Source organism: Bidens hawaiensis, unplaced genomic scaffold (assembly GCF_021521415.1).
Source record: "Bidens hawaiensis isolate Kalapana, Puna unplaced genomic scaffold, B.hawaiensis_p1.1 tig00008283_1, whole genome shotgun sequence".
Classification (NCBI taxonomy): domain Eukaryota; kingdom Viridiplantae; phylum Streptophyta; class Magnoliopsida; order Asterales; family Asteraceae; genus Bidens; species Bidens hawaiensis.
This window is the reverse complement of record NW_027491589.1, coordinates 335,069-350,596: the sequence shown is the minus strand read 5'-3', so window position 1 is coordinate 350,596 and position 15,528 is coordinate 335,069. Positions and strand designations below refer to the sequence as shown.

The 15,528-nt window shown below is 35.1% G+C and overlaps 1 protein-coding gene across 1 annotated transcript; it reads left to right on the top strand.

Annotated features, from left to right (window-relative positions):
* The first annotated feature begins 2,510 nt into the window (after positions 1 to 2,510).
* Positions 2,511 to 4,544, top strand: LOC143637409 (bidirectional sugar transporter SWEET9-like). Its single transcript, XM_077104805.1, has 6 exons — positions 2,511 to 2,562; positions 2,657 to 2,693; positions 2,784 to 2,994; positions 3,083 to 3,244; positions 3,361 to 3,480; positions 4,260 to 4,544. The coding sequence occupies exons 1-6, from the start codon at positions 2,517 to 2,519 to the stop codon at positions 4,542 to 4,544; spliced, it is 861 nt and encodes a 286-aa protein (XP_076960920.1). The 5' UTR covers positions 2,511 to 2,516.
* Positions 4,545 to 15,528: the final 10,984 nt, after the last annotated feature.

Here is a 15,528-nt window from a genome sequence, read left to right as displayed (position 1 = left end):
CACTGGTAGAATTTCATCAGTAACACTAAGGGTATACATTTTTAACACCATTCTTTTTATTCGTCATTAGTGTCGGCCCATGGACTGATGAAATGAAAATAGGGCTTTAGATCCATACTTAATTAAGGCCTACAAACAAAAAACATTATATACAAATATATATTTAATCGACATATTAAAAACAAAATAACTTTGTTCTAGTGGTAAACCTATGTGTTGCTTAGTGATAAGTCACAAGTTTGAGACATGTTAACACTTCTTTTGTTTGTTCTTTAACACAATTGTCTAGAAAGGGCCATAAAATGCCATTTCGATTTAGGTCTCCAACGTCATTGAGTCGGCTCTGCTCGTCACGTCAGCTTTCGTCTCATCATTCAACATCACCCTCTAACACTCTTCAACCTAAGGGTATACATCATTCTTCATTCTCCATTTCGCATTTTTCTTTTTTATTTAATACTATTTTATATTTTAAAGTATGTGTTTTAAATTATAATATATAATAAAATAAATTAAAATGCATAAATTAAAAAAGTGGAAACGATTACATTAACTGAAAAAATACAACCCATAAACTAAAAAGCTAGGAAAAAAACTAATAAAAAATAAACATAAATAACTAAAAAAATAAAACTAAAAACTAGATAGTTAAGTTATATTTTTGGACACTTTTTGTTTTAATGTCGAGCTTTTGTTTAATGGCTAAGATCTCGCGTTAAGTGATTGAAATCTTTCTGTTCGGTCTCGTCTTTTTGCTCGGCCTCCATTAAACAAAGTTTTTCTCGTTCTATCTCGGCCGTTTCTTCACTTATTTTTGCCTCATTTTCATCTTCTCAATTTGCAATTCTTTAAAACTTGTAAACTCATCATTTATAAATTCAACATCGGATTGTCAGTTAAAGACTATTCGATTCCCTTTCCCTTTGTCTTGTACCTCCCAATCGGACATTTCGGTTAAACTGGATCATCATCGCTAAACTCCATATTAAGATCTTGGTTACGAGGGGCATCCGAACCACCCATGCTAATGTCTCCACTTTCGGACGTTTTTATCCACTTCACTGACTCAACCTCATTCGACACCGAATGCCACTTCGCACACCATCGAACAATTTCCCAAACTTGTGGGTAGCTAGGGAAAGACATACTTATGTCTAGCAACATATCGATCGTTTGCCCACTTGTAAATATCGGCGTCATTACTACCACTCTTTGGATTATCCTTGGTGTTGATGTAAAGATTGTTAAACCATCCCACCTTTTTATTCATCTCCTCTGCTTTCCGTTTACGGAAACATGTGTCTGGTACGTCGGGAGTTGTAAAATTTCATGATATTTGAGCGTGGTACAGTCTTCCAAACACTCTGCCCCGTTTGAGCATGACCTAATAACATATAAATAAAATGTAAAACGTAAACAACAAATTTAAACAATATAAAACGTAACCAAATGAGACTACTCGCATGAGGGGAGCTACATAAGCAGTCGACTAGAGGCCAATGGACATCCCTACTTGTGTATACCGGTCGACCTAAGTGTTCGAGACTTTTTTTTTCCTATGTTTAATTAATGTAGTTTGAAAAATATATTCCAGTTTTACTTGTGAAACACAAGTGGCGTATGATGGTCAATAAGTATCTTTTATGGTCATTCCTAGTTAACTAAATAACTGAATCTTGTTAGTTACTTGTAAAAATATTATTGTATGTAACTGTGAATATCCCTGATCGGTAACATGAGACAAGATTGCTATCATATTATTATGTGTTTTGTATATTGTCGTGGCCATGCAATCAGCGGATCCAAAGCAAGTAGGGGGGCCGATCAAAATTTATATTAATAGGGTACCTAATGTATTTTTTTACACTAAAATTATCATTGGTAAAGTAGTTACGGGGAAAAGAAGTAAAAGTTATATTATCAAAAACGTTGAATTGTATAATCTTTTTTGTATCTTGTTTTATGCGAAAAAAAAGGACTATATATGTATATTTTTAGGCTCCTTGTTACAGATGGTCTTAGTTTACGTGAAAAAAGAATAATCATTGTATTTAGATCGCTAACTACTTTCTTCTTCTTTTCGTGTCTATTGTTGAGTGGATTTTGACGGTCAAGAGTGTACCGTAATCATTTAATACTTTATTTTATTACCGATTAGTTTATAAAGTAAACATTAGATGGATCATGGATTTTATGAGTTAATTTTAGAGCGTGTTCGCGTTCAAAAAATTATATTGTTTATTTAGTTGCAGTATGATGTTACTTTATTATTTTATAGTTCAATTCAAGAATGATTAGCGTTTTATTTTACTTTCTATCTTTCTTTTTAAACATAATTATTGTGTTTAAATGTATAAATGTCTTCTTAAAAATATATTTTCTATATTAGGAAACTCGTTGTTATGTTCATATACTGGTCCAGCCATCACCCTCAAGTCAACCCTTGCTACCTATATAAAGGGGGCCAGTGGAACATCTGTAATACACAATTGTATATTAATAAGGAGTTAAGTAAGATGGCTGGGAACTTGGCTCATCTCACTCTTGCATTTGGCCTTCTTGGTATATATACATACACACGCACTTCATTTATTTATTGCTTGTATATTTTCATGCAAGAATGGGCTTATAATATTTTTGTTTATTACATTTTCAGGAAATATTATCTCGTTTATGGTATTTCTTGCACCTATGTGAGAATCTTTATATTTTTCTCATTCTCATTACTTTTGGTCTTTGTTTAATAGTTTTCTAACCTTGCAACAAACTTTAATAAAATGTAGACCAACGTTTTACAAAGTTTACAAAAAGAAATCAACTGAGGGCTTTCAGTCAGCACCTTACGTGATGGGCTTATTCAGTGCCATGCTCTGGATATATTATGCGTTTCTCAAGACCAATGCCGTGCTTCTCATCACCATTAACTCCGTTGGTTGCTTCATCGAAACAGCATACATTTGCTTCTTTCTTTTCTATGCACCGAAGAAAGCTAGGGTATGTGTTGATAATATATTTATTGATAAAATTCTATTGTCATATATTAATGAAGGTTAAAATAACAAAAAGGAACTTGGTTATGTAGATGGAGAGTTTGAAGCTAATTGTACTGCTAATAGTTGTTGGGTTTGGTATGATCATTCTCCTGACTCAGTTACTCGCAAGCGGTGATACCCGTGGTGTGATAGTTGGGTGGATATGCCTCGTGTTTTCGTTGTGTGTTTTCATAGCACCTTTGGGAGTTGTTGTAAGTATGCATGCATGCATTAAGAACAAATTTTAACAAAGTGACTACATGTGATGATATTTCATTGTGTATGTAAATGATACTTCTTAATACTAACTCTTCATATTACTTTGCAGCGACAAGTAGTTAAAACAAAAGATGTTGAGTACATGCCAATTCTACTATCAGTAGCACTCACCGTCAGCGCTGTGATGTGGTTCTTTTACGGCCTACTTCTTCATGACTTTAATATCGCGGTATGGAATAAAGAGCACACGAACTTTACACCAGTAGGTGGTTCATCAAAACCATTTGTAATTCTAGGTGGTTTTTGGAAGTTCTTGTAAAACTATGCAATTCGTTATCAGGGAAGCGAATTCATACAAAGTTAAACTTTAAGGTTTCGCTTAGCTTTGCTGGCTTGCTATCCTAGTGAACCTAAGTCAAGTCTTAAAATTTTTGTCAAAAAAATTGGATGAATTCGTTATTCAGATAGTGAATTGTCTAGTTTCACCGATGTTTAATTTCAAAAACACCTAAATTTACAAGTAGTACTTCTACACAAATTCAGCGAAGCCTACAACAAAATTCTCTAATCGCCATGCTTATTATGGCTGCACACATATAAGGGGGGGGGGGGGGGGGGGGGGGGGTTACTAAAAAAAAGAATATTTTTTTGCAAGGAAAGAAGGCAATAAACATTTATTCTTTTTCAATTTCAAAATTTTCTAAGTATAAGAAAATAGTGACTTTAATATTGCGACATTATATAATACCATGGGTGAAAGATAATGGAGACCCGAGGGGTCCCTGGGACCCCTTTTTTTGTTGAATAGTGTAGATTTACCTGCTTTTGTTCGAAAATTTTCATACATGGTGAAAATTTATCAATTTCTGCCCGATATTTTTAGCCCCCCCCCCCCCCTCCTAACATTTTTATCCAAGCTTCACAAATGAAGTATACTACACAATTATCTGATTATTCTCCTTGATTTGCCAACCTATCTATCTGAGTTTCTTGATTATTATTTTGCAGATTCCTAATGTTCTTGGATTCATTTTTGGCATCATTCAAATGATACTATACTTCTTGTACAAAAACAAGAAGCCTTTTATTGATGAAAAGATTACCAATTTTGAAAAGAAAAACAAAGAAATGAAGGAACAAGAAGTTCCAAGACTTAGAAATCAAAACAACATCGATGTTGTAACTGAGAGTCTTCAAGTGATCGTAGAACACCCTCATAACATTGATCATGTAGATGTTGAACCTCAAACTCTCCCGGATATGCCAACTCGCACCATCCATGTTAGCGCATGAAGCTAAACTTATGATTTTGCTTCCGACTACTAAAGAATGATAAAAGTTCCACTTCTGAAAAATGGTTTCCTCGCATATTCTAAGTAATTTGTTTGTGTTTTAATCTTTCATATTTAAAGCTTACCTTCCATTGTATAAGGAAAACTTTTGTTGTTCTTCATAAAATAAATAAATATACTTTCTTTACTTTGTGGGAGACAACACAATACAATACCTTTTATACATAATATGTACATATAAACATAGCAAAATGTAATAGAATGCAAAACAGTATTTGCAAAGGCAATAATAAAAGAGTTATATTTGGCTAAGGCTTGTGATAAAAATAACTCTCGTAAAACAGAGTTCGTATATATATCCGCTCGGTTGTATCTTTAAGGTGTATTAGTCGTCGTAGTAGTTATATTGCTGGAAATAAACTCGCGAATTAAAGTTAGTACCAAGTTGTCTAGGTGTGATCCTTTTTGAAAACAAAGATCTTAGGTAGTGTGTGATAGCGAACGAAACACCTCAGTGTTGAGCCTGAAAAAAAACTAATGTACCAAAAGACCAAACAACTTATCATAAAATTTGTTGTTCTTCACAAATAAACAATAAGTGTTAATTGGGTGTGTTCTTTCCAAAGGAACGACTGACTGATGCCTGAAAAAGTGAAAAGCTCTGCTACAGACATTAAACAACTGAAGATGTAGAAGTGCTGATTTAGAAGAAGAAAGACTGTTTGAATAAACAAAAGATATTCACAATATCAGTTGGTCCCATTAGATCAGTGGTTTTATTTTCTTTTTCTTTTTTTTTACTTTTTTAAGCCTTTACCTGGGCTTTGTTCGCAATCTAAAGCTTAATATATTTCATCACCCGTTTGGTGTCATGTCTAAAATAGTATTTCTAACTTTATATAATCAACTAAGATAATAATCTCTAATACAGATCATAGTCAATACCAAAAACCTTCATACGATTTTCTAAGCTATTCAACTTCTATCAAACAATAACCTCATATCTCAATGTGAATCTACTTAACACTTTGTACTTGGGATGGAACAATACATGTTTTTAAGATGTATCCACCTATATCCCAAGTCTATCTAACAACTAGTTAAGACTCCTTATAACGAAGGTGTAATCCAAAAACAAATAAAAAAACATGAATTAGACTAATGTTGAGATGCTAGATAATCCTCCTAAGAGATTTTAAATAACTTGGAAAATCTTAGGAATGTGTTCAATGTTGATCATTTGATTAGCAACACCGGTGCACATCGTTTCCTTATATTAATATAAATCCTTTTTACCAAACTTTGCACGACTCGTCTATTACTTCATTGGCATTTATTTCTTCATTGGTATCAATACAAGTCACCCCATAATTAAGTGGGTTGAGAAATGTTCACGCTTTCCACAATATATATACGGGTTGAGAAATGTACGCCCTATGGTCCCATAATATATGTTTATAAATCATAAATGATGGAATAATGTTTCAACACTTAAACTTATGAGACCGATTAAATTTATGTATTGTTAAGCAAAACTCAATCATGTATATAGTTCAACATAAAATAATTTAAAGTTCATGTTAGATGTTATAATTAAAATTCAGTGGCTACTATTGTTAATTATAAAGTTTGGGGATAGTTTGGACATATTTGTAAAATATTTATAAAGATTATGTGAGTTGGTTTAAATCACAATTAGTACGTGTCGGTTGTTAGAGTTAATTATCCTATAATCGTTCTGGGTTTTTCTTTTGTAATGTTCATTGATCTATTTAAGAGAGTTAATCACCTTCGTTCTTAGTTCTTAATTCGATTCTCAATCTTGTTTTCTTTGGTGATTTGAGTTTCAATTTTAACAATTTATATTAGAGTCATCGTTACAGCTCATTGTTTAAAGAAGGTAATCAAGTTGAATTAGAGATCGATTGAAGATTCAAATTGGTTTTGATGAAGTTCGAGTTGGAGAAATTCGGCGGTAAGAAGGATTTTGGATTATAGCGAGTGAAAATGAAGGCGTTATTAGTTCATCGGGGTCTTGTTGATGCTTTAGCCAGAGACACTAGGTCACTGGTAGTTCTTTCCGAAAGGGGAAAGAAAGACATATTTCAGAAAGCTCGTGGTGCAATCAATCTTAGCCTCGATGATTGTATGTTTAAGAGGTATCGAATTTGTGGAAAGATAAACCTCACATTATTTCAATAGCCTCTGCAGCCGAATTTGGGCAAAATTGGAAAGCATGTACATGAGTAAATCTCTAGAGAACCACCTCTATCTTAAGAAAATGTTGTATACCTTTCACATGCTGGTTAGTAAGTCCATTCATTTTAAGAATATCGATGTTGACCTTAATGAAAAGGATTGGGAAAAAATATTTTTTACCTCATCCATATGAACATTTCGTTTACACTATCATGTATGGGAGAGAAACATTACCAATGGATGAGGTATTGGTCACGCTAAACTCTAAGGGGTTGAAGAAGAGAATTGATGGTCAAAAAGAGTCTAGAGAACGTTTGTTATTCAGGAAACATCTATGATGTATATAAATTTAAACATTTTCTGCATCAAATAATCTTCAAATTACTATCTTTTATTATAAAGATTATTTAGAATAGCACTTTTCATTTTTTCCTCGCCTTCAATGAAAAACTAATGATTTGTGTATAGGAGACTCAAACCACGGGTCGTGGTCACCTTTCCAGCTTGAGAAAAAAAAATAAAAACAACACTCAAAACACGGGTCATGCCTACTAGTTCTACATCCCTGTCGCCAGCTTTCTGCATGTCCTTCTGACAAGCATTAATTACACAAGCAAAAGTGATTCACAGGTTGTGTATTCTAAGACACGAGTTGTGCCCGACGTCCCAGACAATATATAAATTAAGAAGCTTGGTTCATTGTTTGGGAGGAGCTTGGACGGGAATTTCACTCTAGAACACACACTTCACTCTCATGAATATAAATTCAAGCTCTAGCAAGGTGTTTGAAGGCTTGGAAGGACCCATCATCATATAAGAGAAGATATATCACCAATTGTGGTTATATTGTTACAATTTAATCATATATCTTTCGTCTTCTTCTTTCGTTATTATTGTCATGCTCAATATGAACTAAACTTTCATTTACTACCATAATTATGATGGAACTTAACTCAATTTTATGATTATGATGAATATGTGGTTTTAGTTCTTGTGAAGTAATGGTTATTTTGTAATGATCTTTTGATGAGATGTGTTTTAATAACTTAATTAACTAGTTTCAAGTTGATGATTGATATTTTTATAACAAACTCTTAATCTATATCAATCACCCATGGAGTAGTCATGTTCTTTTGAAACTAAGTTTGGTTTCTTGGACAAGTTATATAAAACACATCTCCTTGTGTGAATTTTGGAAATAAATACAACACTCGCTATTAGTAGTCTTCCTAGTGATTATTTATCTAAATATCAATTGTTTAGGTTGTATGCTAGTTTGAGAAATCATATGTTAAAAGAATGTATGAATATAACCTAAACTAATCAACCATTGGTGGATTATATGCGTAATATTTTCCAGAGGTTGTTAAACTTGATATTCAAAGTTTTGAAATAGAGTCTAATCTTTATATACTTCGCGAAACTAACTCGCTTACTCTAAACGACATTTAGGAAGTTAGTTTAAAGTTATGCTTGCTACTTTCTAAAATGCCAGTAAAATAATTTACTTAAAGTTAAGAATTTATTCTATCTTTTACCTTTAAAGCGAGTTTACCATATGTTCTTATATTTAATTATTAAAAAGACTTAAGTGAATTCTTATTTAGGGTAGTAGTCTTTTACTTTTTAATCATCGATCCAAAGTTGTTTTATTTGCTTTAATTTAATTTATAAACAAAAACCACTTTAAAAACAAACCTTTCAAGGTTCTTTTAATTGGTTAATTCAATTACAAAAATTTAGTATTGAAAATATCTCGTGTCCTTGGTTCTTACTAATATCATTCTACATATGTGATATGTACACTTGTCAAGTTTAGACTTAGTAAAAATCGTTTCTATAAATTTAAAACCCGATCTTATATGAAAAGCAATCAATATTTATAAACACACTCACACGTCAATCTAAACAAAGAAATCTTGAGTGTAAGGGTCAAACAGGTTAAAATCTAATTTTAAAATAAGATGTTTCATACGCAATTCCGAAAAACATCTTAAAAGGAAATGTTGAAAGAGGATGAGGTGATGGTGGTTCTAGTTATTAAAGAATCAGTGTAATTCTATAGCTGAAGGGTGTGCAAATGGATACAATAGTGGAGATGTTCTAGTGGATACAAATCAAGGTTCCATTGAAGAGTGAATAATGGATTCCGACTATTCTTATCACATGAGTCCAGTGGCGGATCCAAGAATTTTTTTTAGGTGGTTCCCTCTTAATTTATAAGGTGGTTCCTCTAGTATCTTCTATATATCCGTACACTATTATTTCGAAACTCGGGTGGTTCCGAGGAACCACCCTTTTCTTCATTAGATCCGCCAATGCATGAGTCCTAATAAGGATTTTTTCAAAGATTTAAATAAGGAAGATCTTCTCACAGTCAAGTTGGGTGATGATAGACCCTGTAAAATTTAAGGCCATGGTACTGGTACATTAAAGTTAGAACATGGAACTGAAGATGACTTAAAGAATGCGAGGTTAATCCCAGAGTTGATAAAGAATCTGATCTCCTTTGGTACCTATGAAAATGTAGGGTGTAATGTGAGTTTTGAATAATGGTAACACCAGGGTTACTAAAGGGTCCATGGGACAGGAACTAGGAGAAAATAACATTTATGTGTTGTATGGCCATGTTGATCAAGGTACTGTTACTGAAGAAAAGAAAGTGATTTAGACATTGTGATGGCACAGAAGGTTAGGCCATATGAATGATTATGGGCTGCCAGGGTTGGAAAACAACAGTTGATCAATGGCTTAAAGACAGCTAATCTTGATTTATGTGAACATTGTGTAATAGGCAAGGCCAAAAAAGTTAGGTTCACAAAGGGTGCAAAGAGTAAAGGATTAAAGGGTCTTCTTGACTATGTGCATGCACGTATATGGGATCTTGCTAAGGTGGAGTCATTAGGTGTCACACCCCCCATCTTAGGCTTGGGCGTGCGACTAACAGTTGGTACCACATTTATATATAAATCAGAGTTACGTTTTATTAGCGGAAGACTTATAAAAACATAAGGATCAAAGTTGTAAATGTTTATATTACAAAAGATGAGACAAAAGTCTCATTTGAGTTTACTTATTTATAGTTTACAAAACCACCATTCATTAATAGTTATGTTTAACAAAAATATTCGAGCCATCGGATTCTTGAGCCCTTCGTCTTCACAAGCCCTATTCTTGTTTACCTGCAAAATGTTAGAAAATACGTCAGCAACGAATGCTGGTGAATATGCTGACGCTAAAATATTTTCTTTACTCAATCACCCCTCGAGACCGCGTAAGTCTCGGCCCATCTTGGCTTAGGAATAATTAAGTTAAAACAATATCATTATAAACTCGAGTCTCTACACTAGGTCACCCCAGCAAAACACCGCAGCGTTTCTACATTACTTAGGTACCATAAATATATACATGGTCAGTCTCACTCGAACGTACTTAGGTTCGGCCCATCGTGGCTGGAGGTCGTGACCAAGCGTGGTGCGATGTGCCCACCGCATTTTACCACATATGTAAGGATCCAGACAAACGTATACTACAGCCTGAAGGCTAAGCTTTTACTCTTATTCATAATGTTTTTAGAGACACTTAGTCTCATGTAAAGTTTTCATATAACAAGTTGACTCGCTTAAAAACAAGTTTGTAAAAGTGGGGCGTATTCACCTTTTGATTGGGATCGGCTTCAAACACCGTCCGAGGGTCTTTCCCTTTTGCTATCTCGCACCTATAGTACGAGTATAACTTTTCATCAGTCGGATTTACAATCCGGCTTAAGACCTTTAGTATTAGTTTTATAATCGTCACCTCGATTTACTTTAAAACCTTTAGTTTATAAAGTAATCTCTTTTCTTTTCTTTTTATAACTTTAGTTTAAAATATCTTTCTTTATAAGATAACCTACAGATATCTTATTCATAAAACCCTACGTTTCTTCTCCTTTAATAAACGTATATCTTTCTTCTTTATTATTTAAGAATACTCATGTTTTGGATAAAAATCACTCAAGGATAATGTATCCAAATTCGTAATGTGAGGTGAGGTGCTAACTTGATAATGACAAGTGTATGAGCGTAATATTGGTGAACACAAAGGTTTGATCACGAGGGAAAAAGCCCTTAATCAAGATAGTCTTACTTCGGTCAAAACTTATCAAGGTAATCGTTGGTAAAATAACTCCGGTCAAGGATTCTTAAGATAATCTTTGGTCGAAGCACTTTAGTCAATGATCAACAAGGTAACCTTTGGTCGATGAGTATATGGTTATCGTGGTCTCCGGCACAAAAAACCCCCGGACGGTGAAAACTATCACCGTCGATTATATTGAAAATAAAAGGTGATTACAAGTGTTACGGAGTTGATGATCGAAATTACAAAGTAAACTAGTGTGTAGAGAGAATATATGGTTCTGCTCTAGTGTGTGTGAGAATACATGTGTTTCCTAACTAATCATCATCTCAATATAAATCAAAGATAATAACTCAATGGAGTTATTAATAATAAATACCATTAACTATTTTTCCTAAAAATCCGCCTTTATCTTGAATATACTTGTAACAGCCACTTTGACCACGTGCTCCATCACTCAGGCTGCGAAATAGGTTGTAGACCAGGTCTTCTAGCCGTTACATCTGTTATATATAATGTTATACACAGGAAACAATCGTTAGTAAATAATAAGTACTGAGGATCCTTGATCCTGACGGGATCTGACTAAGGATCACTGATCCAGAAACTTATGCCAGGATAACGTATCCACAGTGTCAAATTTCTGTGCACTAACAATTGCCCCCAAAATGGCGGTTGTGATAAGATCAAAGCTGTCATTTTGCCTTTGAATTCAAACTTCCTGCAAAAACATATGAGATTTGACAAGCTGGATATAATTGCCATATTTTAATGGAGTTTCCTTGGGAACTTCCCTTCCAGTTATATATCCTTCTCCCTGCAAATCATGAACAACTAGTAAAACCTGTTTAACCCGGGTGGATGATCCATCTTTCGTATGGTGAAATCCAGGTTAAGGATTTTGGATAAGTCCAGGTGACTTATGTTTAATAAAACTTTTGACTATTCGCTTGTTACTTGTTATTTTGAAAGTTTGTTTGATATAGCTTAAATCTCATTGAAAGTTTTAAGAAATAATGTTCTTTAGTAAAAACTTTTTAGGATAAAATATTCTTGCAAAAATAAACCAGGATCTTAAATCCTTATAAAAATAGATTGAGAATAATGAATCCTTATATCTATGAAGATATAAACTGAAATCAAATAAGTGTAAATCGATAAACAGAAATCATACCGTAAGGTCTGGTTAGACCTAAGTTACCATAAGTATTGATCATTTTGCAATCCTTATAAAACTGAATTTAAGGATTTTTAATCCATAAGTATTGATCCTTCGGTGATCCTCAGAATCTAACTGATGATACCTGATGCATATAACTTATGATATTATCGGGGATTAAACTCAATAAACTGGGGACAAGCCCAAAAAATAAACTGGGGACAAGCCCGTGCAACTGGGGACAAGCTCGTGTAACTGGGGACAAGCCCGTGTAATCTGGGGACAAGCCCGTGCAACTGGTGTTAAACTGGGGACAAGCCCAAAAACTGGGGACAAGCCCAAACTGGGGACTGGCCCAAGGATACGGATGTTAACTGGGGACTCGCCCAAACCGGGATTTAGCCCAAACGTGAGATAATGTGAAAACGTTATAAACCTTAGCTAACATGAAAATGTTAGAAACCGTTGTCTTGAGATAACGTGGAAACGTTATAAACCGGTGGTATGGTACGTCTACCATAAATCGTAGGATCCTCCATATAGCCGAAGACAACGAAATTGTCAGCCACTAAGCGTGTACTGGTCCCGATGCCCCGGACTATACGTTGGATAGCGTGCGCTCCAGGCGAGAGTGTAGAAACTCTAATTTATAAAAAAAGGTGAAAACCTTTAAACCTTGGGGGATATGACCATCGGGGGTCATATCCAATCGTGGGCTAGGCCAAGGAAAATAGCAATGTACCTTAAGCATGAGGGAGAGGTGGCCAACCTCTTAGACATTGAATCTCTTTTTGAAATCTGCATTGTTACTTAAAAACTTGGAAAAGATAAATGTTAAGAATACATTATCCTTAAAATAACAAGAATATGAAATGAATAAGTGATCAAATAGATATTACCAATTTTAGGATCCTTGTTCCTAGATGGATGCTTGATTTTCGAAGGATACTAGATCCTGACTAGAAAAAATACTTCTTGAGATGGATAGCATTCCATGCTCTTGGTAACATGTTGCCTTCCATGGTGAGCAAATGATATGCCCCCTTCCCTGCTTCCGACTCGATCAGATAAGGACCTTCCCACTTGGGTGCTAGTTTCCCATCTGCTGGATTGGTTGTGTTTTGGAAGGCTTTTCTCAATACCAAATCTCCTTCTTGAAATATTCTGATCCTTATATTTTTGTTGTATGCCCCAGCTACCCTTTGTTGATATGCTGCCATTATGATCTTAGCTAGGTCTCTGAGCTCATCAACAGTATCTAGATCTTGGAGAAGGATTTCATAATTGGCCTCAGGATCACGGATGCTTGTTCTAGCAGTAGGAACCACCATTTCTGTAGGGATTACAGCTTCTGATCCAAACACCAATGAGAAGGGTGTTTGACCTGTTGCATTCTTAGGTGTTGTTCTATCGGCCCAAAGAACATAAGGAAGTTCCTCAGCCCACTTGCCTTTCTTGGATCCTAGCTTCTTCTTCAAGTTGTTGATGATAATCTTGTTGCTTGACTCTGCTTGACCATTGGCTTGAGGATGAACTGGTGTAGAAGTGATCATCTTGATGCCCCAACTGTCACAAAAGTTAGTGGTTCTTTTCCCGATAAACTGGGAACCATTGTCACAAACAATTTCAGAAGGATACCAAATATAGTTATAATATTTCTTTTAGTAAAGGATATAACTTCCCTTTCTCGGACTTGCACGAATGCTTCTGCTTCAATCCATTTAGAGAAGTAGTCTGTCATAGAAAGCATAAAGACCTTTCCGCCAGGTGCCTTTGGTAGCTTGCCTACAATATCCATTCCCCATTCATGAAAGGCCATGAAGAGGATATAGGATACATAGGTTCTGCTGGCTGGTGAAGAATGTTTCCATGCCTTTGGCAAGCATCACACTTCTTTGAGTATTCCATAGCATCCTTCTTCATTGTTGGCCAGAAGTATCCAGTCCTAAGTATCCTGGAGAATAATGCTCCCCCCCCCTGTGTGGTTTCCGCATTCACCTTCGTGAAAGTCTTGAAGTACCTCTTGTATTTCAGGATCCTCAATGCATCTCAGATAGGGACCTGCAAGAGATTTTCTATACACGATATCTTGTAAAATAATGAATTGTGATACCTTTAATCTAAAAGCTTTAGGATTTTCCCCTGTAGGGATCTCTCCATCTTGTAGGAATTTTTTGATTGGAAGGATCCAAGATCCTACTTTTGAAGAGGATAGAGGATCCGTATGTTCTCTTGTGCAATCCACTGTTATCTTCACGGATTCTTGTTCTCCAATTGCCGGATACAATATATGAATGATGGGTATCTTTACATCATCCGGGATTTTCAACGATGATGATAAGTTTGCTAAGGCATATGCCCCAGCATTTTCTTCCCTTGGTACCTGTATTATACTAAACAATTCGAAGGATTTTGCCAATTCCTTCACAATTTCTAAATATTTGACCATATTCTCACCTTTCACAGTATAAGAACCGTTAAAGTGGTTAGCTATTAACAAAGAATCTATACATACTTGAAGATACCTAATCCTCATGCTTTTGGCTAATTGCAAACCTGCGATCAGAGCTTCATATTCTGCCTCATTGTTAATGGCTTGGAATGCACATGCAATGGACTGGGGTATTATGTCCCCCTGTGGCGATTTTAGTAGTATGCTCAAACCTGTTCCTCTTACATTGTATACTCCATCTGTGAAGAGGATCCAAAGGATCCTTGGTTTCTTCAAGTTGTTGGACCTCTAGATCAGCTTCAATTTGCATGTCACTGCTGAAATCAACCACAAAGTCTGCAAGCGCTTGTGATTTAATGGCTGTTCTAGGCTCATACTGAATATCATATGCACTCAGCTTCACAGCCCACTTGGCCATTCTACCTGATAATTCTGGCTTTCTAGAAACATTCTTAACAGGATAGTTATTTCTCAAAATAATAGTATGTGTTTCAAAGTAATGTCTCAATTTAGTAGAAGCCATAATAAGTGCAAGAATTAATTTTTCTAAATGAGAATACCTGGCTTCTGCATTTAAAATACTTTTACTTAAATAGTAAACGGGATGTTATTCACCTTCATGATCCTTCACAAGGACAGCACTTACAGCGTTTCTTGAGACAGCTAGGTACAGGTATAAGGATTCTCCATCCACAGGCTTCATCAGAGCCGGAGCTGAGGATAAGTAATCCTTCAAGGCTTTGAGTGCAGACTCGTGCTTTTCCGTCCACTCGAACTTCTTATACTTTCTCAGAATGTCATAGAAGTCTTTGCACTTCTAGGAGGATCTTGAGATGAACCTGTTGAGAGCGGCTATTCTTCCCGTGAGCCTTTGGACATCCTTGGCATTTGCAGGAGACTTCAAGTTGATGATGGCTTCAATTTGCTTGGGGCTTGCTTCAATTCCTCTTTTAGTCACCATATATCCCAGAAACTTTCCAGACTTAACACCAAAGTGGCATTTTGATGGATTCAATTTCATGTTATATTGGTCAAGGATATTGAATGCTTCCTCGA